This window comes from Mixophyes fleayi, chromosome 9 (assembly GCF_038048845.1).
Source record: "Mixophyes fleayi isolate aMixFle1 chromosome 9, aMixFle1.hap1, whole genome shotgun sequence".
NCBI classification, from domain to species: domain Eukaryota; kingdom Metazoa; phylum Chordata; class Amphibia; order Anura; family Limnodynastidae; genus Mixophyes; species Mixophyes fleayi.
The window spans coordinates 13,912,828-13,936,588 of NC_134410.1; the positions used below are offsets into that span (position 1 = coordinate 13,912,828).

The window sequence follows — 23,761 nt, forward strand, 5'->3', positions numbered from 1 at the left end:
ATCTAGACATCCGGTCAATATCCAAAAATGGGCAATTCTACAATAGGCTTCCAAGGAAGGTCAATAAGATGTTTTTACAAGTCTTTGCTTTTGACATTTCTTTCTCTAATTCCATGTTTCAATTATCTGCCATCTTCTTCTTTACCACATATTTGACATCAGTATTTTCCTCCCAACCTAGGCTCCGTAACTCAGGACAAACCGTTCCAATGGCCTGTGTGGGTAGCTGTTGGAGGAGCTGCGTTTATAATAATTATTGGGGTGTTCTTTGGGGTTCAGCTAAGCAGAAAGCGTCAGCATGGTACCCTGTGGTTACCGTCTGGCTTCAGCCGTCATCGAGCACAAGAAGGTAGCAGAAGGAGGGAGCCTGTGGGAGAAGACTCGGTTCGTCTTAAGTAAGTCTGGAACCCTGGCAGGATTTACTCAGTGCTGGTACTGGAGATAGAAAAGGCAAATGTATAGTGAAAATCATGTTTTCTTATACTTTTCTTGGTCCATAAGTAGACAAAATAAAGATGTGCGTTCACTGAATTCCGAAGAATGAACTTCTGGCCTTGTCAATAACACTGGACTCAGATATTGGATCTCCTGTCTGACCAAATTAAGTGCATCTCCTAATTATCATCATCATTTATTTATATTTTTATATAGCGCCACTAATTCCGCAGCGCTGTACAGAGAACACTCACATCAGTCCCTGCTCCAACAGAGCTTACAGTCTAAATTCTTTAACCTACACACAGACACACTAGGGTCAATTTGTTAGCAGCCAATTAACCTACCAGTATGTTTTTGGAGTGTGGGAGGAAACCAGAGCACCCGGAGGAAACCCACGCAAACACGCGGAGAACATACAAACTCCACACGGATAAGGCCATGGTCAGGAATCGAACTCACGACCCCAGTGCTGTGAGGCAGAAGTGCTAACTATTTGAAAACTCATAAAATCAGTGGCCAGTTTAGATTGAATAAGGACAGACCTGGGTCTCCTGGTTTTTTTGGGGAATTTTCAGATAACAGAACAACTAGATACATATAAGCAAATATGGTTATACTTTAATGGTCTTTTTCTAATGACTATTGTAGTACACAGTTGATTCCCCCTGCGCTCTACCTTTCTTTTAGACCACTTAAACATGATTCTGGTTATGATGATTCGGGTCCCGAGGAAGGAATTGTGCAGCCGAAATCTAGAAGATTGAAAGTAAGATAATGTTTGCTCATTTTTCCCTCTGTACCATTCATAGTTCAGCTATCTTATCCAGTTCTTTGTCTCTCTCGTCGACACCTCACCATAACACTTTTGATCATTCCAGCTTAATACTGATCCTTCCATCCTTGATCATCGGCAGTGGAGCCAACAGCATATTGATGCCGGCGTTCGTTTCCCACAATGCATTGCTCTGACACCGCCCCAGGAGGAACCTGATGGTAAAGACATTGACGTGAGAGGTCCAGGTGTGTGGTTGGTGTATTTTGTTGTTTGCAAATCTTCTCATCTTCCCTGAGCCTTCTGCCAACATGTTGAGTTCTCTATTGGCCATACATTGGTTAATTTAATAATTTAATTACACCATTGGCTGCTTTTGTTTTCGCAAAGAAGAAATTAGTATTCTGTCACAGCTATGACACAATTAAGCGTAAAATTGATTAAATGTGTTGACAAACTTACATTTCTGGGTCTGTGTTTTGAGTTGTACATATCTTAATATCCATGCGACTTTAAATCTAAAATATAGATACACCATCAACTCTGAAGCTTGCACCAGCCCTATGGGATGAGCAAGTCAAAATAGGATGGATCTCTAAGGGGTGTGGTTAATTTGCATCTCCACTCCCCTACTGTACTTCCACATGAAGGGCCCGGACCTGCCTGTCCGAGTATAAAATGTGCTCAACTGAAAATACAGCCTCAAATTGTGTGTGTGCACAGTGCCCCAAATTTTGCTAATTTTTACATGGCGCAAATATACATATGTCTAACTCAAGTCCAATGTTGGTGATACTACTATAAGACACTTATTTATGTCTTTGTGTGCAAACTGTAAGCATTCTTTAGGTGTAAATACACAGATGTTGTGAATAGCACAAATTAGTTATTTTTCTGCCTGCTTCTTAGGTGTCGTTAAGTCGCGTTTATCACAGAGAAAGCATTTGTGACAAAATCCCTCACTGAGATTATTTTTATCTAATCCATTTAATACAGCTTTCCTCTATAGATAATGAGGGGTTGAATCTCTAGTGATTTACTGAAAAGTTGGTAACTCAGATCTTTTTTTATTCCATTATAGATGGAGTGACTCCGCTTATGTCAGCCATCTGTGCCGGTGGAGGTCTGGAACCAATAGGAGGTGGCGGGGATCCACCAGAAGTTGAAAGCTCAGCAAGTGTCATCTCAGACCTCATTGGACAGGGGGCCAGTCTCAATGCCCAGATCGACTCCACTGGAGAGACAGCTCTTCACTTGGCTGCTCGATTTTCAAGGCCAGATGCCGTCAAGTGCATGTTGGATGCCGGAGCCGATACCAATGTCCAGGACAGGCTGGGCAGAACTCCATTACATACAGCTATTGCTGCTGATGCCCTGTGTGTTTTCCAGGTGACTTGCTAAAATTGGAGATATAGGAAGTAATAGACTAGTATTTCGGAGGGAGTCGGTTCTTAAGTCAAAGGGGGTCAACTACGAAACAGGTTTGGACCTGTGGTGATTCTGGATTTGCTAAAGTGAATCTAGATTTCTGCCAAGGTACATAGGTTTACGGATCAAGTCTTTGCCCAGGCACAGGAGAAAAGTTTGTTGGAGTGGAGGCATTCCTAGTAAACTACATAGTCAGCACACCAGTGCACCTCATTTGGAGGAGCAGCTCATTTTGTGGAGAGGCACAGTTTTAGTGGCATTCCTCAGGGAAGGGCACACGGTCATTTGCACTCCACTAACAAAATATATTTCTGCACTAGCTCAGAGCTGTCTCAATATATACGTTCATGGTATACGTTATACGCCTCCATCTCGTACTTTGACAGAGAAATTCATTTCCTAGCTCACGCCAAGCAATGTAATGAACATTTCATACACACAATTGCCACATGCAGTAAAATCATGTCTTCACTCTCACTACTCATTTTATGATGCTTAACTGAGCAGTAGATTAGGTGGAAAATAGAAACATTTATTTTATTGAAAGGAGTGGTAAGAGGATGGACGTGGACATGATGGTAGAAGGTTTTACGCAGTGACCTTCTTCAGATTTTTCCGCCTTGGGGCCATCCAGGCACACCAGTGCAAAACCAATGATTTTTGTGGTGCCATCTGGGCTGTCCTTCACAAATTACCTTCATGAGGTGTGGAATGTTGTAGCTTCCAAAAACGAAGGGTACAAAGTGGCTGCAATGGAGTGAACAAGTTATTAGATGGTGCAGCTATTTTTCACCATCACCATTTTCCCTGTACCCCAGTGCACATGTATCCAATATACCAGTCGTAGGCAACATGATACACTTCAGGGGCCGCATTGGAGGCCCTCTAATGTTCAAAAGGACTGCTTAATCCATAGTTGCCCACTCTCCCTGGATATCCGAGAGACTCCCAAATTCCGGGTAGGTTTCCTGGACTGCTGGTTGGAACAGGCCATTCTACCACATCCTGCCCACTTCCTAGTGAAGTGGGCAGGATGTGTGCCTACATGACGCAATTCGCCGTTACCCGCCTACTTCCGTCCTCACATTTCACCTCCCCTATGGGATCTCCTGGAGACAAAGGGTGAAAAGTTGGTAAGTATGCCCTGTCTGTTGCCCATCACTGCAGTACACACAGCAATTCATGAGATCAAGAGGAGTAAACTGATCACAGCAATCTTCACTTCTCAAAATAACGTCATAGTTTACTTGCAGCAATGCAGCATAAAGCTTCAAAAATAAAAATGCAACAGCTGTTTCATGGGCCGGCACGTAGGCCATGTCCAGGATCCTAAGTTGGTGGAATGTATTAACTCCCCTGTCTTCTTAAAGTATGTTTGAAGATTTATGCTGCTTCACTGTGAATAAAGTAAGAGTGATGTACTATTAAAGCTAGTGAGCATGCTATTCAGATATTTTGTGGACTGAAGCAAACATTTGCCCTGGAGTTCTAATCGGCACCAGAGCCATAACTTAAAATGTTAGCACCTGGGACAAGAAGAAAAACTGCCGCCCCCCTAGTCCTTAATTTTAACCAAATGAACCTAAAATATTCATAAAATGCACCCCCCCCTTCCCTACAGCATTGCGTCCTGGCCGGTTGCCCCTCTCACACAACCCTAGTTACGGCCCTGATAACCACTACTGAATTACTGGTAATACTATATTTTAAAAAGAGTTGTCCAAATTAATAGACCTCAGAAAGACTAGCCTATTGATCAGCTCTGCCATATACAATTGAGATGGAGATAGGAATAGAAGGGTAACATCATTCCTCAGACTTTATACATTTAGGGGTAGATGTATCAAAATGGAAAAGTGTAAGTGTTGCCCATAGCAACCGATCAGATTCTAGATATCATTTTCTAGAATGTACTAGATATATGATAGTTAGAATCTGAGGGTTTGAAACATCTACCCCTTAGACTTTCCAGGATACAGAATAAGATTAAGGTCATGACTGATATCATTCAAACCTCTTTGACTCTTCCTTGTCCTCTACTTTTGTATAAGACCCTCTTACGATGCCGTCAGACGGACATTGACGCACGTATGCATGATGGATCTACACCCATAATCTTGGCGTCCCGTCTCCCTGTACAAAACATGGTGGAAGAGCTTGTGTCATGTGGAGCAGATATCGGAGCGACAGATAACAGGGGTACGTTCTTACATATGTGCTCTTTGTTTCTATATAGCCTCTGACACTATAGGCTTCTCGCCGTTAGAGTGACCTCTCTACTACATGGTCATGGATAGTGTCACTAGCTTCTGAAAGCCATTTATGATCACTGTCCTTTGTTCCTCTCCACCAATCACCCATGTTCCTGCCCATGCTCTATCCGTAGGTAAATCTGCACTTCATTGGGCTGCAGCTGTGAATAATGTACCAGCAATGAAGATCCTTATGTGTAACGGAGCAAACAAGGACCTTCAGGACAAGAGGGTAAGAAAGACATTTAGGAAAAGCACCCTTATCCTTTCACGTCTTCAGTATACTTCAATGTACCTTTCCTTCCCATTTCTATCTTCAGTAGTTTTTTTTTCTATGGAGGGTTGAGGTCCAGACATCAGTAAAGCCTCCTGGAGCAGAAAATGTTACATGTCAATATAAATTGTTGGGGCCATATTTAATTCTAAGTTTTATTCTTAGCAAATGCCCTGACAGCTGAGAGTTTCACTTGCTCTCAGCAGGAAAGGGATGTAAGTTAAAATGAAATTATCAGAGAGAATTACCCACATCACCAATCTGCACTACGTTTAACCATCTTCTATTTCTCAAAACTCTAAAACAGGATCAGACTGCTCTCTTCCTCGCTGCCCGGGAAGGCAGCTACGAAGCTGTCCGCCTCCTCCTCGAGCACCAAGCCGATCGTGACCTCTGTGATCACATAGGGCATCAGCCTCGACATGCAGCCAGAGAACGTGGCCACAGAGACATCCAACGTCTTTTTGAAGAGAGTAGTCAATTAATCAACCGGAGCACAACTGCTGCCCCTCCCTCTGGAGGTCCACACCTAAAGAAGACCCCAAGACCTCGAGCCAAGGAAGCTGTCAAGCCTCCTCCTTTGCCACACATAGACCTAAGCAGCTCCTGTTATCACAATGCTCCTCCTGTTTCAGCTCCACCCTATCTACCTGGACACCAACCAGAGAGCAACTGCTGCCAGTCACATCTTGCGATGGTCAACTATGGAGGAAACTGTCCTCCCTATCCTCGAAGTGGCTCATTCTCTTCAGGAGTGGCAGGATGCCAATGGGGTCATAGAGGGTGGAGGGTTCATTTTTGTCCTGCAGGATGTACTGTGCCCGAGGCTTCATACTCAGGGGGTGGACAGCAAATGTCACCTCACGCCCATTGGCTGCCAGAATCTCATCACCCCAAGTCTCCAAACTGCCAAACTCCAGTACCCAACTACTGCACAACCCCCGCCTTGGAGCCTCTACCTACCAAAGACGTATCCTGCACTCCTACGGACCAGTTGGGCCACAATATCTATCTGACCCCTCCTTCGTCGCAGTACGGTTATCCTTCTCCTGCTAGCCCAGAAGAAACACAATCAATCCAAAAGACATGTATGCACCACCATCCTTTTCTTACTCCCTCCCCGGAGTCCCGGAACCCTTGGGGTATCGCCTCACCATAATATAATTTCAATTGCATGAGCAAAGAGCAAACATTCTATCTGAGAGAAGAAGGCCAACATCCATGGGCACCAGATGGGAAACGGGTATCTTGTTGTAACACACAATGACTAACAAGAAAAATATTTACTCTGTAAAAAGAATCTCATTTCATTTCTAACACCTGGTTGCATCTAGAACTCAAAAATATTCTATTTTCCCTAAACATTCTATTTTCCCTAGTAAATGAGGTCCTGGAAGTCTATCTCTTGACAATCGGTGAAGCTATTCAGGGTAGTACATGAAGATGCTTGATGGCTATCCATTGAAACACAAGAACCCTAAACTTAAACTTAATTAAGGCTGTTCCCCTAAGTCCTGAAAGTAATTCTGTAGGGGTCCAGCAAAAAACCCTTTGCCAAATATAGTCTTACAAGCTTACACAAAAAAAAAAGAAATGACTTATTCCTAAGCAGAACAATGTTGTTGAAAATAAAGTCAACTTAAAAAAAAAAAAATCCTAAAGTTTAATCATCAAGATTTTGTGACAATAATTTGTTTTTGTCGCTCGGCATCAAATTTTGCTGTCACCATGTTTGTGAATAAGGCTGTAAGTGTCAGCGAAGAAGTGCGTGAGTCACTGGAATTGCAATAACTGAACATACTGTATGTGTAGCACTTACAACTACTCACTTGTGCTGGTCTCTGAAAGAGGTCACCTTTTATGTAAATTACTTTGTCATTTGGATGTATATTTTCTATTAAAAAGTAAATATATAAAATGATTTCTCCAGACCCGTGGTAGTTGGGTAAGTTGGGATCTTTCACATACCTCCCAACATTTATGATTCAGGATCCAGGAAACAGTGCTCACGACAAAGGGGGCATGGTCATATTGGGGGTGTGATCAGCATTTCCCTTCCCAGGACATCAATTAGTGGGACATATCGTCCAACTATCTCCAATTTGGGACAAAAGTCCTGATATGTGTGATGGCAGGACAGCTTCCTCAAATCGGGACTGTCTCACCAGTAGAGGTGCCAACATGGTTACATACCAGCCAGCAGAGAAGCTCTCTTGGTTATATACAGTCCTAGAAGAAGTTCCCACGTGATTATACAATAGTCAGCAACATCCATATGATTTTATAGAGGCCGAGCACAATGCCCGTACAATTATATAGAGTCCCAAAGAGTCACCATAAAGTAATACAAGTCTAGCAGGGTTACCATACAATTGTATGCCATACCACACATCTATCTATATAGCGATCAGCTCATCCTGTACTTTACCTAGCCCCTAAGTCAAAACATTTTGAGTAAAAATCTCACAAGAGGAATTGATATATCAAACCTTCTAAAAAAAAAACAAGTGTCTGTTACCCATAGCAACCAATCAGATTCTATCTATCTATCATTTATCCTGTACATTCTAGAACATGAGGGCTAGAATCTGATTGGTTGCTATGGGTACCACATACACTTTTCCTTTTTAGAAGGTTTGATAAATCTACCCCAGGAAGTAAATCATTTCAAAATTAGAAATACAGACGACTGATGACACCTGCAGCAGGGGGTACTGTGCATACAAAACACTATATGTAAATCCACCAGCTGCCCCCATGCCAAAAGAAAACACTTACACCTTAATTGTGGGGTTATGTCCACAAGGCTGAAATAAAACTTACAATTAAGTAAGACAACTACAATCACAAACTGTAGGCATGTTAAACACGGCCGGGGCACAGATTTCTGAAACGCTTCCGGGCACGCGGCATCATTCTGTATTCAGCACCATCTTCCGTGGCGAGGACCAAGATCCGCTGCGTCACCTTAAATAAAACAAAGGGAGACAAAACCACGCAACAACAAACATGGAGAGGAGGGAAGTCATTTTGATGTGGCGCTCACAACGGTCCACGAAATGTCAAAAGAGTTCACATGTCAAAACACAGCCCCTTCACCAACCGCAGCACAGGTCTAAAACTAACTGACACTCATTGGTGGGAATTCAATTAGCCACAAAGTTTTTTATGGAGTGTCTGTGAGACACTTAGCAAATTTCCGCTCATTTATCCTCGCACCTTATAGAGAATAGTCTCAAAAGTGGAGTAAAATGACAAATGTTGTAAGACACTCCAAAACAGATCATGACGGCGGATTTTTCTATGACTTCACCTTTGCCATTAAAGTGTACATATCAGCGATACACACACACAGCAGAAGCAGCCATTTTGTAGTCTGAACCAATATTCAGCCTATCAAGTAAGTGGTGTCAATAGTTATTACGGAACTGATTGACCTAATTTTTTTCAGGAATATTAGTCTACAAAATGGCTGTCTCCAATATGACAGACACACATTAATGGCAGAACACCCAACCAGGGCTATATGATGGCACCAAATCAGGGGCAAACGCAGAATTTGCAGAGGGGGGGTTCCACACCACGCCACCAGTGGGCATGACCAGTATGCATGTGGGCGTGGCTATAATTTTAGAGAGTGCTTGGCTGCTCTCCGACTCTCCCTATCTCCGTAATATACATGGGCAATGCTGTGTGCACTACTGTTAGGTGCACACAGCTCTCTCTTTTCGAGCAGAGCCGTGTGAAGCGGGGGCAGGGTCCATCCACCTCAATTATACAGTGCTCTAGGCTTGGAGGGGGGTTTCCAGGCACTAGAACCCCCCCCCCCTCCCCTCCTCGGTTTGCCTATGCAAATACATTCGGGATGTCAGGAAAGATAACTTTCAGTGACTCACGACTTTTGCATACTGCAAAAAACTTCATGACAGACGGACTCTGCAGGGGCGCACGACGCAAAACTGGAAACATCATATCGCAGTCCGTCCTATCATTTTAAAACCACTGCGTTCACTAAAATAAATATAGAATTTTTAATCTTAAAACACTGCTCATTTATGATTTATTAAATTAATCCCAAGTGAGTGAGGGGATCTGGGGACTGTTTTTATTATGTGCGTGTGAAGGTTTATTTATCACTGGGCTCAGAGTGCACCTAAAAAAGAGCTTCTCTGTCATATGGAGGCACAAAATGCATTAAATTAGAAGTATAGGACGAGGCCCATTGACCGTCAGCTCTGAGCACCGCACAGCAAGAGACGTGCATGCTCTGTATCCGGTATAAGTATAAAGGGTGTCATCAGGGAGCTATAACTGTAATTGGGTACAGATTAGAGAGATACAGATAACAATAAAAATGTCCATATTTATTCCATTAGATTTTCATAGCAGTTACAAGATAGACTTCTGAGAGACAATGTCAATTGTTCTGAATTGTTAAAGACAAATTATTAGCATATTCCAGGTTATACAAATTAATGGTACTTAGTAGGGAAGAAAACAAATCGTAACAAATTAAGTAAATAGACCTAATACCCACTGTCATAAGGTTGTAGTGAGCACAGAAGCTGCTGCCTGTGTAGCTCTCTATAAAGCTCTCAAGTGGGTGTCGTAACCGCTCTGTATAAAGCAAGGCAGACAGTCAATAGAATGGACAAATAACCAGTGGTATATATATATATATATATATATATATATATATATATATATATATGTTTATTTCAAATGGCCATATTTTTAGTACTGTTCTACTTCTGCTTTCCCCAATTATTATTTACTAGTTCCAATTATTGCACATTTGAAATGGGTCACAAAATAAATGTATATATCTCAGTAACTCCCATTTGAAGGATGCTTTAAAGCCAGATTTTTGCAAGCTGATCATGGAGACTCCAGACTGACTACCGTATAATCTCTATACCACCTAACCGTCCCTATTTTGGTGAGACTGTTCCCTTTCAGGGACCCCAGAAGGGGTGTGGCTTGCAATAATGTATGCGTGCTTGGGGCGGATATGGGCATGGCTTGGGCGAATCAAGAGTGGGGCTTATTTGCATCCCCATTTTGTTTTCTGAAACATTGGAAGGTACAGGGTCTATAGAGGTGGTTTTATTTAGCTCCTGAAAAATGGCTTCTAAAATGGAGACAACGGCGTGTAATGAAATTGCTGCTCTTGTGTTCAGAATTGTATGCACTCTAAAGACATATACTTTCCTTTTTTGAAGCATAAAGTTACCAGTGGCAAACACTGGGATACATAGAATCTACATATACTGAACTGTTCTTCTAATTTCTTAATTATTACTTGACTAGTTACAACAAATAGTCCCAAGTAAATGGAAACCAACTTGCTGTTCTACAGCTTCTCTAGTGTTCAGATCTCTGTTGGGGGGGTGAAATTACATGATATAGGGAGTTTTTAGTGATCCTTGTATCTGTGAATGAATAAACAGAGCAGGAAGTGGTAGATCCTGAAACATTGACCCAACACGGAGATTTCGCAAAGGTGTTGCTAAAACGTTCTTCCTCATCTCTAGACGTTTTCAAGGACTGCTATGTAATATTGCATTATGGGTAGACGTCCCAAGGTCCATTACATAATGAAGAGAATAAAACCATAAGTCTAGACAAGGAAATCAAATTCTACAAGAAAAAACAAATGATAAAGACAACAACCAGATGAAATACTCCTGGAGCACTGACACCATTACTTATGTGGCATATATGCAGCCCCCTTTATATAGTACACATAAAAGACAGACAATAAGGCAAGCACTGAGGTTGTGTTTCCCTTCATCAAAACACACATTAAAATGTATCCCTATATACAGGATTACAGGTAAGTAAAGTAAAAATAAAGATATCTTTTTGAACTTTGTTTCATATAAAGGCGCGTCTGACGCCACAATAGTCCCATCACCTGATCACATCACTGCTCTGTTGTGAGTATCTTGACGATCTAATACAGGTATTAGGGTTGTTCTATTAATTTAAACGAGGTTTCAATGCGGTAAATCCCAATGCAAAAAAAACATCAGATGATCATTATTTTATATGTAAGATCTCAGCTTTGTGGATTTATTTCCTCTCTGTTCATATAAGCCTTTCCTAAAAAAAATATGGCATTATTTTCAACACGTGAGTAATAGGTATTGCACAATGCAGATTGCAAATAGGCAAAGTTGTCGGTTTGCATAGAAGTATTGGTTGCAGAGTTTGGCGCTAAAATGAGATGACGAGGTCCAGCAGAGCCACACACAGATGAGGATTAATTTTCAATTGAAGGATGGCTCTTTTGAAGGGCAGTTTTGCAACAATTTAAAAAGTAAGGGTCAATTTAAAAAGTTAGGGTCACTCTGGGGTTGTATGCCTGTTTCCTCGTTGCATTGCTTTGAATACATCAGAAGAGATCAAGTAGTCTGCCTTCTCTCTTTGACCCAGAGTAGACCTTCTGTAAGAGATGGATTCCAGAAGATGGTAGGCCATATAGAGATATGAGACCTTCTCCCCAAAGTTCTTCGTTTTAAACTGAAGATCGTCTCAAAGCCACCACCAATTTGGGATCCCCGATTTTTTGCAAAATAAACTTTTTGTTTTACCCACACTGAAAAAAATGATTCTCCCCATCTTGTCTTGTAAAAGCAAACGATAAAATGAGTCCACCTCTCTCCCGGCTGTCATCATTCTTGCATGGTCCACTGTCTTCTTCTCAGGAAAATGATGGGTAGACTAAAGGAAACCGCTCTCCGTCCATTGTTAATGGTGACACCTTCACAGTAAACAAGAGGGAAACAGTAGGACTGCCGATTCTAGTTCTAACAAATGGGTAGAGCAAACTATTCACCCTATCGGTTCCTAAGAACATGTGCCCCCTAGTGGAGTAGGCATGTCCACTCTTTGTTCGTCCAGACGATTTCCCTGAAGGCGGAATAAGATCTCAAAAAGATCTGCAGCGGCTTGAGGAATAGGAGGTGAACTGCGTTGGTCGTCCATTCGCTCAGACTAGAAATGAATAGTAATAATCAAGCATTAAATGTACATTTTACTGCATTATTTCATTTCAAAACATTAATTTATTTATCACATTTAATAAACTACTTGTCCCAGCCCAACCTGCCCCTACTTCTGTTAACAATGTCCCGGATCTTGCCAAAAGCGTTGCAGACAATATTGTTGGCATGGGAACAGTGGGTATATTCAGTAATCTGCGGGTTTGAAAAAGTGGAGATGTTGCCTATAGCAACCAATCAGATTCTAGCTGTCATGTTGTAGAATATACTAAATAAATGATAACTAGAATCTGATTGGTTGCTATAGGCAACATCTCCACTTTTTCAAACCCGCAGTTTAGTAAATATACCCCTAGATCACCTCAGATTCAATTGTCTCTTCCCCATGTTTTTTATTTTCTTCCAATTAGATTACAAGTTCAGAGGATCTCCCATTGGGCTGAACTAAGCAGGATTTTTGGAGAGGAACAGAAAAGATGTATTAAATGTAGAGGCTGCTCTAAAGTGATTTGAGATTCGATTTTGTACATCTTTACCCCTCTTCAGATTCTCCACCTCTCCGCTCACATAGATGTTGTTCTTGGGCCTGATTCATTAGGGATCTTAACTTGAGAAACTTCTTATTTCAGTCTCCTGGACAAAACCATGTTACAATGCAAGGGTTGCAAATTAGATTTCAGTTTTGCACATAAGTTAAATACTGACTGTTTTTTCATGTAGCACACAAATACTTGATAGCTTATTTGTACACTGAAATTTAAAGTTGATATTTGTGTGCTACATGAAAAAACAGTCAGTATTTAACTTATGTGCAAAACAGAATACTAATTTGCACCCCTTTCATTGTAACATGGTTTTGTCCAGGAGACTGAAATAAGAAGTTTCTCAAGTTAAGATCCTTAATGAATCAGGCCCCTAGTTCCTAGAGACGTCTCCTGAGAGCAAAGAGTAGATGTGCACCTTGGTGTGCGCAAAGCGAAGTGTTTTGCAGTGCGCATCAAGTGCACTTCATAACCACAGCTCGCCATCCCATGACAAAATGCCTGTCACTCATCTATCACGATAATGCCCTTACCTGATGCCCTAAGATTGTGCTGTACAGTTCTTCCTGGGCTGGAAGCTTTATTGTTGGACGTTTCTTCCTGCGACTCCGGCCGGCCCAACTTCCCCCCCTCCGACGTTGCAGTTCCGTGACGATTCCTTTCTCATCAGAGGGGAGAGAGAACTGACGGTAAGAGGGCACTGAATAGTGGCGTTTGGGCGGCGTCACCAGGTCAGGCAGCAGCGCCCTCTGCTCTTCCAGTCGCCTGGTCTGAGCAGTGGAGAGGAGCTCCAGAAACTCTTCAGTGTGAAGCGAGAGGACGGAAGCTGAAAGACCTGAGGGAAGAAAAGGAAGTAATTTAACGTGCACTCTCTGCAATATATGCAGTGGATGCAGCATTTTGTGGGCTTACCTATATTCACGAGAAAGCGACCTAACAATTCATTAGGAACTAGTGACATCACTGAGGCATGAGACATATTAGGGTTGTGCCTCATGTCTCCCTGAGCACTAGTTCTTAGAGTACAGTCTTATGAAAATTGGTCTTGGATGTCTGTAACAGGTCCTGATCATCAAACACAAGTGTAGGTCTTAGTTAAACACTTCCAGCTTTATTAAATGGTCTCTGTTCAATAAACATTAAGTAGACAAACACTCAACCACAGGACACCCAACCACAGGACACTCAACCACAGGACACCCAACCATAGGACACCCAACCACAGGACACCCAACCACAGGACACTCAACCACAGGACACTCAAGCACAGGACACCCAACCACAGGACACTCAACCACAGGACACCCAACCACAGGACACTCAACCACAGGACACTCAAGCACAGGACACCCAACCACAGGACACTCAACCACAGGACACCCAACCATAGGACACTCAAACACAGGACACCCAACCATAGGACACCCAACCCCAGGACACTCAACCACAGGACACCCAACCATAGGACACTTAACCATAGGCCACTTAACCATAGGACACTCAACCACAGGACACCCAACCATAAGACAATCAACCATAGGACAATCAACCACAGGGCACTCAACCACAGGGCACTCAACCACAGGACACTCAACCACAGGACACTCAACCATAGGACACCCAACCATAGGACAATCAACCACAGGACACCCAACCACAGGACACCCAACCATAGGACACTCAACCACAGGGCACTCAACCACAGGACACTCAACCACAGGACACTCAACCATAGGACACCCAACCATAGGACAATCAACCACAGGACACCCAACCACAGGACACCCAACCATAGGACACTCAACCATAGGACACTTAACCACCAGACATCCAACCATAAGACAATCAACCATAGGACAATCAACCACAGGGTACTCAACTACAGGACACTCCCCCACAGGACACTCAACCACAGGACACTCAACCACAGGACACTCCCCCACAGGACACATGTTTCTTCATTCAACTCCAGTCAATGTTTACCTAATCTCTGTGCCTGGCTCTTTGGTGCCCCATTCTATTCCTATAAATAGTGCAAGATACAGTCCGCTAGCCTGAGCGAGGGAGAAAGTGTCTTTGTCAGGGAGATGACTTGGTGGGCCAGGGATAAAGAACATTTCCCTTTTAGATAACGTTGGTGAGTCCATCAGGCACTCATAGGCCGATTTATCAAATAGGCCCTATTGCAAACAAAAATGGGTGGTTTGTTTGCTTTCACCCTTTATATATAGTTGGTTATGCCAGTTATAATATCATCAGTATTAAATATTTAGAGAGCCTAAAATATCACGGTGGTTCATGTACCACTGAAATACCTGTTCTGCTAACCCCAACCAGAGATGGAGTTAACAAAAAGAGAGGACTGAATTTTTTTTATTGATCAAATAAATTATTTTGTTCAGGACAGATCTATTTGAAATTAATGTGGCTCCTGCCAATCCCTATAATGGATTTCTATCCCCTACAGAATGAAATTTAAAGTCCTTACCCTCTCTAGCCCCCACCAATACATTCCCAACCTCATCCCCTTCCACGCTCGCCCTCTAATGACTGTCAACACTCCTCTCCTCTGGTAACCACTTGGCATTCCTTCCTCCAAGACTTCTCCAATGCTGCTCCTCACCTCTGGAACACGTTTCCTTATCCTATCAGACTCTCCCCCAGCCTCCAATGCTTCAAATGCTCCCTAGAAACCCACTTGTTCATTAAAGCCTTCCAGAAATTATAGATATATTATATATTATATCTACAGCTATAGTTTTATATATAAAAACTGCCTGTTTGTTTGTTTTTATAGACTCTCAAGTCTTTTTCACTACCCTATCACTGCATTGGGTCTCTATCAGCAAAACACAAACCTACTAATCCTGTTGCCCCGTAGTGATTAATCTGTAATGCAAATATAAGTCACTAATTGGTACAGTACAGAGGTTAATTGGGGCACATGCTTCCTACAGGCTAACCATTGAAGTAGCGCAGGGGTTAAAGGAGGTGCTCGCACTTTGCCATGACCTGTCCTGTGGTGTAGAGGCACTGGCTGCTCTCCTCTATCTACAGGTCTCCAGAACACCCCCCATCCCCACACCCAGTCTTGACTCTCCCTTATATGGTCCCACTCTGTAGTAGGCTAGATGTACCACAAGATGGCAGTGCAACACCACTAACATAACAATATATCTCAATAAAGCATAGATGTATGTAAGAATCAGTCAAGCAAAAACTGAAAATAAAATTTGACGTTACCTGTTTGCTAGCAGAGGAAATGTGCAGAATGACTTTTTATGGCAGAAAGTTGTATATGAATGTGCACTGTAAATAGCAGTTCCTATATGTTATATTTAGTAACACTGAAACAATTAGAACAGACAGAGAAAGAACTTTATGCTACTCCCGAGGAACAATATGCAGGCGTCAGGTTTTTTTTTCCACCAACACGAGTTACTCCTACTCATAGCTGTGGTTTATATTCAGCATTAGTCTACTGATACTTATTAGCAATGTAACTACGATAAGCCTGTACATAGCAGACACCTTCTATAACAAAGCAAACAGTTCGTTAACTATACTGGGAAGAGTTAGTTTATTGCTGTTTTGTGTACTTAGTGATAACATTCCTTTAGTTGTGCCTTCAAATCCAATCATTATGATACATCATTTCCATGGATTGGCAAAAAGAGGAAGTAATCACTCGACTGACTGGCTATACAAACATGAACTACTGATTGAAATCAGATATCTAAATACGTGAACTGTTTTTTGTTTTTTTTAAAGTTTACCTGTTGCATAGTGGAGGCAACAATTTTGAGTCCAATAGACCTTGTGACATCACTGAGCCATGAGGCATAAAGTGCCTCTTACCCCAGACATGATACTAGTGCCTTTTGAATTCATAGGCTGCATATTGTGCAAAGAAGCTTCTCTATCATTTCAGGATAAGAGGGCAGTGAGTAGGAGTTTTCAGCTTCGTAGACCTATAAGACTGGCTTGCAGTCTCCTAGATAAAGAAGTCAGTGAACACTGTTACCTATGGCAATGCAAGCCAATTACTGAGACTTGTGAAACCTTTAGGGTTCTGTGCACAGTCCCTCCACCTATGCTTCATTTCAAAGCAATACAACATGGAGAAGCCTGACCTGGATAGGTTAACAGCACTCTAGAGAGGCTAAAAATAAAAACAGAATAGTCTCAAAACGAATTGTTTTTAATGTATATCCATAAAGATTATTAAATGTTATATGTAAAATACCGTAGTGCGCCGTTAGAAGATAAACACCACTCTCTGCTTTCTGTTTTGAATAGATGTTAATTTAGTGGTTATGAACGATAGCACCGCCATATATCAATCAGTTTACACGTTTAAAGCAATTAATAAATAAGAGCTAAGTTGTATATATAGGATTATAACCAGTGTGGTTGGAACCAAGGTAGAAAAAGACAAGGTGAATGGGCTTGGTGACCCAGTCTGCGGGTATGAGTGGGTCGGGCAATCATTACACCTCTGCCACTGAGTGCTTACTGGGGTAGTGGGGTGTGATGACCTGGTTAGCATCAGGCTCCCTTCCACACTTCTGGAAGGTAAGAGGTCTTGGGAGAATTGCCTGCACTCTCGGGAGTCCAGGAGCTCTCCCCTTAATTCTGGAGACTCCTGGACATTCCGGGAGAGCAGGCAACAGAGGTCCTCAGGCTTCACCAGTCATTCATGGTTTGTGGTTCTTCTCACATGGAATAAACTGTATTCCAACAATACGGTATGCGACATGATGTATGACACATGTGTACCTGTGGAGAGATCCATATACTATGCTGTGTTGATTAGACCTGAAGACACTTGAAATCCATTGTTCTAGACATTCAAATAGGACAACTGAACAGGATGAGAAATGCCACCATCAGCAATGTATTAATAGTAACAGAGCAGGTTTAGGACTGGGTAAGAGTTCTAGGTAAGAAGGACAAGTTGAAGGACATCACCTCTCCTTTCACCAGATGGAGATGGAGGAGCAGATCTCCAGAGTCGCTCTCCGTCGCCCATGCCGCCTGTAGATGCACTAGCATGATCCAAGAAAACACTCTCAAGTTCTTCAGGCTCTAGGGATCCACGAGGAGACAATTCCTGACCAGAAAAGACAGTAGACATGAATCCAACCTCAAAGTTCCTGAGAGGTCCTCTAGTGTTGAATGAGGCACTTGAGACCCTGCGTAGTGTAGCTTTGTATACTCACCTGGGTTTGAGGGTCACCATCTCTCAGCTGTGAGTCTTCTTGGTTCACTGCTGTACTCATACTTCAAACTCACTTCCTGTAGAATCTCTTATCTACATAAGTTTTCTCCTCTCTCCTTGGACCTTTCAGCTGGTGCTGAACTTCTTCCTTTTGTTCCTATTTCCTGTCTTCTTTTTCTTTCCACTCAGACAGAAACCATCAATCTAGAGAGAAAGAAGTGAAAGGTTTACAACAGTCAGACTGGATGTGACATTTCAAGTCTTTTCGGTGGTTCCAGATTATTTTAAAGCAGCAATGCCGTGAGCAAATGAGTGTGTGTTTTTTTTTAACACAAACCACCTGCACGCTATAAAAATAATGTTGATATTTACAATTTCCCTTGTTTTGTTTCTTCAAACTGCTATAAATTATTTATAATTATGCATTGAGTTATATATTTGCCATGACAACCACAGTCACAAGGCACGTGATGTAGTGAGCAGAGAGGCCTTGGAACGCCACTCTGAGCTCTGTCTCCAATATGACAACCATCCTCTTCTTCTTCCTCTCTGCGCTCACATGATATTCTGAGAGCTGTGAACCTATGGCAGTCATACTTGTTTGCCTTCCGAGAGATATTGAAAAGGAGATAGCAATTTGTAGAAAAACAGTTAAGAAAAATGATGCATACTTAAGAACGGTCTAACTTGGTATTTAAAGAGACAATAAACGTTCTATGTGAGATTGCTTTTAAACTCCATATTTTTCTATTAGTTATCATCAAGTGTTTTGAAATAGGCACAAAGTGTATTTAGGTGTTTTTTTAGCAAATAGTCTGATATTTGTACATACTCGGTTATGTTACATGACTCATTATGAAAATATTTAAATGTTTGATTGCACAGATCCCTCTGTTAGCTCCACCCCACAAGCCCATTGTACAAAATTTACTGACTTACACATTGAAAAAAATGCCATTACACTTTTATCAATCAAATTGCAGAGATCCTATTGTCAACCACATTGCATTGGATAGTTTACACATCCTCACTTGCCAATCACTGCATGGACAGCATGGCAGAACCTATATGCAAGTCACATTGCAGAGAGCCCATTGTCAGCCACCAAGCTGCAGCCACACTGCCAACCACATTGCACAGATGAGATTGCCAGACACAGAGAATGGAAGAGGTGAAAAAAAACAAGGGCTTATTTACACTGGCATACAATGCCCAGTAGTTTATAAATTGCATGTCATATGTGTGAATGGATTAATGCGTATATTTAAAGCTTTATGTGCATTTTGTACATGGTCAGTTTCCTGATCCTACCTTCACAATAACATGCATTTTGCATTATATTCCTCGTACACAAGTTTAGCTTCATATGCAATTGTTTTACAACACGTATACTCAAAAAATATGTGTTTTTATACATGCTTGAAAGACATTTCCTGGCCTGCAGTGTCTCTGTGTGCGGAATAAAAGTCACCGTAGGTTGGTGTGGTAAAGTGAGTGGACGGCACAAGCAGAGTAATGCAGCATTAGTTTCTTGGCGGTTGGGTGTGCGATATTGCAACTTATCTCCAAAATTTTAATTTTGGACTTGAAGTGCTGATTGGCTGCATGGATGGATTGTCCATTCCCTTTTTCTGCTGAATGCTCTACAATGTTATACACTGTTTAATTCCCTGCCTAGGCTTGTCTCTTGATTGACTGATGTTTTACATATGTGACAAATCTATATGTCAGTCTGCCCTGTTTTTCAGTATTTTTCGTGCATTTCTGTACTGAATTGTAGTATGTGTACGCAGTAGATATGTGTTGGTGTACAATATCTCATGTTTCCACCTGGTGGTCTTAAAATCGGGGACACTTTTGCGGGGAATAAAAAATAGGTATGGGCCAAATTGCTGTGGGTGTCATTTTACATAGCCTGTGTAAGGTATGAACACTAAGGGCTAGATTTACTAAACTGCGGGTTTGAAAAAGTGGAGATGTTGCCTATAGCAACCAATCAGATTCTAGTTATCATTTATTTAGTACATTCTACAAAATGACAGCTAGAATCTGATTGGTTGCTATAGGCAACATCTCCACTTTTTCAAACCTGCAGTTTAGTAAATCTAGGCCTCAGTATCTCATGGAGCAATAATCACTTGCAACCCAAACACTGGGTGACCTGTATACAATGCAGAGTGACTGCTATCCATGGTCATTTTTGACCATGATACAAATTAAGCCCAACGGCGAGCGCTGTACAGATATTAATGCCAGCACTGTACTTCATCATCATCATTTATTTATTTATATATATAGCACCACTGATTCCGCAGCGCTGTACAGAGAGTTCTCTCACATCAGTCCCTACCCCATTGAATCTTACAGTCTAAATTCCCTAAAACACACACACAGAGTAGGGTCAAATTGATAGCAGCCAATTAACTTACTAGTATGTTTTTGGAGGGTGGAGGAAACCGGAGCACCCAGAGGAAACCCATGCAAACACAGGGAGAACATACAAACTCCACATAGATAAGGCCATAGTCAGGAATTGAACTCATGATCCCAGTGCTGTGAGGCAGGAGTGCTAACCACTAAGCCACCGTGCTGCCCACCACCGTATAAATAGTGCGCCCAGCGCTGTAAGTCAATGGTGGGAGACAGAAAGCTGATACTGTCTCTCTATCTTCCAGTCTCTTGAACTGTGGAAATTCTCTTGGTTTAAACCAGTGGAAAAAAAGGTCAGTCCAAGAGTATTGATCACAAATATACACATAGCTTTACCTGTTATTCTAACAGGTGCTGGTGGTTGGATCTGCAGTGTACGCAGGTTAGTGTCTTACACTCATGTACAGCTTATATGAAAGGGTTAATGGAACTGCAGGTCACAGCGGCTGAGGATCGCGTGCACCGATCAGCCAGATGGATGTGCTCGTCATACTGACAATTGTGTGTGGGTGAGTGACAGCTGGTTGGCTCCAGTATATAATGGTTGTGTGGTGAACAATATTTTGAGGGTTAGTGGTAACAGAAGCCACCCACCATTTCAAACAGTAATGAGGGACAGATTGCATAAGTGAACACAGATTTAGCAGTGTGTCATTTATACATGTACAAAGTCTACACAGTTCAGGGCACAAATATGCATCAACAGCCTAAAGCAAGACATGTCCCTAATGCTGCCAACAGACAGTGATTATGGTTTGTCAGTTTGGTTGACCCAACCAAACTGACAAACCAATATATGATGGGTGGGCTCAGGAGACGTTGCAGATTCTATGGAACCTTATGAATAAACTAAGATGATGATGATGAAGATGAAGATCATACTGTATCAAAGTCAATTAATTGGATCAATTATGGTGGAAAAACAAGACCCTCATCTCACCATGTGTGGGTTCTATTTAGACCCAGAGGTGCATGAGACCACGCCTACACGCAAGGAGTGTTCGGTGTGGACCTGAATAATTGGATCAGTGCAATATGGTGCTCCAAGAGCACGGCCTCGTTCTTCACTGATATGGTTGCTTAGCAATCGTACTGGATTACCCGGATCGTTCGGAGTCTGACAGAGTGAAGTTGTCCTGAATGTAGGAGCCGTAGGCTCAAAAAGGGGGCGTCAGCAAGGGAATGAGGGGGTCGGAGACTTGGGTTAAAAGAAAGACTCGCTGGAAAAGGGTGGTTGGTTAAATATCATTTTCTATATGAATTTGACAAAAGACCACACTTATGAGGGCCAAATGCAGCAATATCAGATACAGCAACAGAAAGACAGACGTAGGGGCTACAATGTCTTGGACTTGTAAGCCCTCAGATATATTAGCCAGAAGTAGGTTCCCAGGTATATTATACCTCACTATACAGTTTGTTTCATTTGAAAATATTTTATTTATATTTGATTATCATTATTGTTACTAATAAATATGAAACAATTTCTAAACACAATAAATAATCATCCACGTTCTCAGGAATGGAGGTTAAGTTCCAGCCTGGGTTCCTCTCCCTAAAACTGTGACCAAATGTATATTCTGCCTTTGCAAAAATCACTCTGCCCAGGAAGACCATAACCTATATTATGTCAGACTGGAATGTACGCAGCAAAAATACGAGAGAGACACAGAGTTCTAAATGTGGATATCTGTCTGATAGTCGTATTGTCCTGACCCCTATAGCCTCAATATCTAATCTACAGATAAGGACATTACACACTGATAGTCACTCTTCTATCTGACAATGCAGCATAGTTCTGTATCTCACAGAAAACAGCTTTGTATAGAGATAGTTAGCTCACCTCTTTTTCTGCATCGCCCAGGCTGGGAGCAGTCCCTCTCTGTCTCTTTTACTTACAAAGCTGTCACTTCCCCTCAACGCCTCTTCTTCCGTTCATTCTCTTCCTCTTTTCTTCCTCTCTTCCTCTCTCTGCTTCTCTTTCACCTCCATATCTGTCATTAGCCTCCCTTCTGCCCAGTTTTGTATTTCAATCTCAATCTATCGACCACCCTTGTGTTGGTCACCCCGATATCTCTTCACCCCCAAAATGTACATACACAACCTTGTTTATTTGTCCAGCCACTTGTTACATCACCCCAACTGTTCTCAAAATTGTCTCAACTCAGATGTTGCAGAAGCTCTGCTCCCACTCTCCTCTAATGGCGAGGTCTCTGTCACTCACTGTGTCTGTGCTGTCTTTTCTTGACTGCTTGTCTCCTCTTGCCAGGCTGTCTCTCTCTCTCTCTCTCTCTCTCTCTCTCTCTCTTTGCTAGTGAGGTTTTCTAAAGGTCTTTCTTGTACAGTGAATCAGCCACTTCCTGTGTAGTCTGCGCAGAACACTATACACAATAGGTGTGTGAACATTTTTGTGTGTTTACTCTCATACGCTGGTGCTGATTTAATTACACAAACACAATGGCATTTGTCATTTTCTTTTAAAAAAAAAATGGGAGCAGCAATTCACTGCACATATATATATTAACAGTGGCTATATCTGCATGGCTGCACTTTAGGACAGAACACTGTATGGAAAAAACGCAGCAGTGGTTGCTATGAGAATTATATTGTATATTGGTAGCTACGGGGAGGATGCAGCAAGTTCTACCTCCAACCCCATTGCTGCACTGCTGTTACACTCTCTTGCATTTATGGCATGAGCCATGAACTGTAATGGTATGAGACAGATGTACAGTAAGGTGGGTTGTACTATAAGGTATGGCCAGATGGTGGTGCTGCAGAACTGTGTCTCTAGATAAGTACGTTAGTGGTTTGTGCATGCACTTATAGCTACAGGTAGTGGACGCAAGAAGGAAACACTGATATAAAGTTATATCAGTCGATCCCACAGCACGGCCTGTACGTGCTGTGGGGTTGATTCTAGCGATGTCTGGCAATGTGCACGAGAGAGGCAGCGCCATTCTTCCTGTCACAAGTGTCACTCCCGAATATCCCACAAATGATGGATTGGGTTCAGATCTGGGGACCGAGACGGTCATGACATATCATTATCATCATCATTTATTTATATAGCGCCAACATATTCCGTAGCGCTTTACAATTGGGGACAAACACAGTAAACTAATAAACAAACTGGGTAAAACAGACAAAGAGGTGAGAAGGCCCTGCTCGCAAGCTTACAATCTATGGGACAATTGGAATTTGATACATGAGGTTAAGTCTACATTTTGCATTTCGGCCCAGCCAGACTGCAAAGGTAAAAGTGACTCACAAGCTAAATGATCCTGTCACACAACAATGTTGGTCAGGGGGGTAGTTGTCTTGAGTGAAATTGTGTAACGGATGGTAATAGGGTAATGTAGTGAGGTTAAGATGGTGGTTGAGGAATATTATAAGC

At 42.1% G+C, this 23,761-nt stretch overlaps 2 protein-coding genes across 3 annotated transcripts in view; one reads left to right on the forward strand and one right to left on the reverse strand.

The window, feature by feature from the left end:
* Positions 1 to 7,085, forward strand: part of LOC142102005 (uncharacterized) — a 44,641-nt gene extending 37,556 nt beyond the window's left edge. The window contains exons 26-32 of the mRNA XM_075186505.1: positions 182 to 395; positions 1,126 to 1,204; positions 1,317 to 1,458; positions 2,292 to 2,599; positions 4,690 to 4,837; positions 5,025 to 5,122; positions 5,472 to 7,085. Coding sequence (XP_075042606.1) covers positions 182 to 395; positions 1,126 to 1,204; positions 1,317 to 1,458; positions 2,292 to 2,599; positions 4,690 to 4,837; positions 5,025 to 5,122; positions 5,472 to 6,323 — 1,841 coding nt within the window. The 3' untranslated portion in view covers positions 6,324 to 7,085. The remainder of the gene's footprint in view (positions 1 to 181; positions 396 to 1,125; positions 1,205 to 1,316; positions 1,459 to 2,291; positions 2,600 to 4,689; positions 4,838 to 5,024; positions 5,123 to 5,471) is intronic.
* Positions 7,086 to 9,507: 2,422 nt separating this feature from the next.
* On the reverse strand, positions 9,508 to 22,691 carry GPSM3 (G protein signaling modulator 3). Of its 2 annotated transcripts, none has more exons than XM_075186508.1 (5): positions 22,589 to 22,691; positions 17,936 to 18,138; positions 17,685 to 17,826; positions 13,247 to 13,548; positions 9,508 to 12,163 (listed from the first exon to the last, which is right to left on the reverse strand). In XM_075186508.1, the coding sequence occupies exons 2-5, from the start codon at positions 17,993 to 17,995 to the stop codon at positions 12,017 to 12,019; spliced, it is 651 nt and encodes a 216-aa protein (XP_075042609.1). In that variant the 5' UTR covers positions 17,996 to 18,138; positions 22,589 to 22,691; the 3' UTR covers positions 9,508 to 12,016. The 2 variants fall into 2 exon arrangements, with proteins under 2 accessions (XP_075042609.1, XP_075042608.1); XM_075186507.1 differs by lacking the exon at positions 22,589 to 22,691 and adding an exon at positions 22,208 to 22,582.
* Between the last annotated feature and the right edge of the window lie 1,070 nt (positions 22,692 to 23,761).

Bases quoted from the DNA above. Each gene is read 5' to 3' on its own strand.
- GPSM3 (XM_075186508.1), bottom strand. From the start codon at position 17,995: ATGAGTACAGCAGTGAACCAAGAAGACTCACAGCTGAGAGATGGTGAC. The intron at 13,549-17,684 runs GTGATGTCCTTC...TTCTTCCCTCAG, and splicing joins TCCATCTGGTGAAAGGAGAG to GTCTTTCAGCTTCCGTCCTC. The intron at 12,164-13,246 runs GTAAGGGCATTA...ATTCATTTCTAG, and splicing joins GCACAATCTTAGGGCATCAG to TCTGAGCGAATGGACGACCA.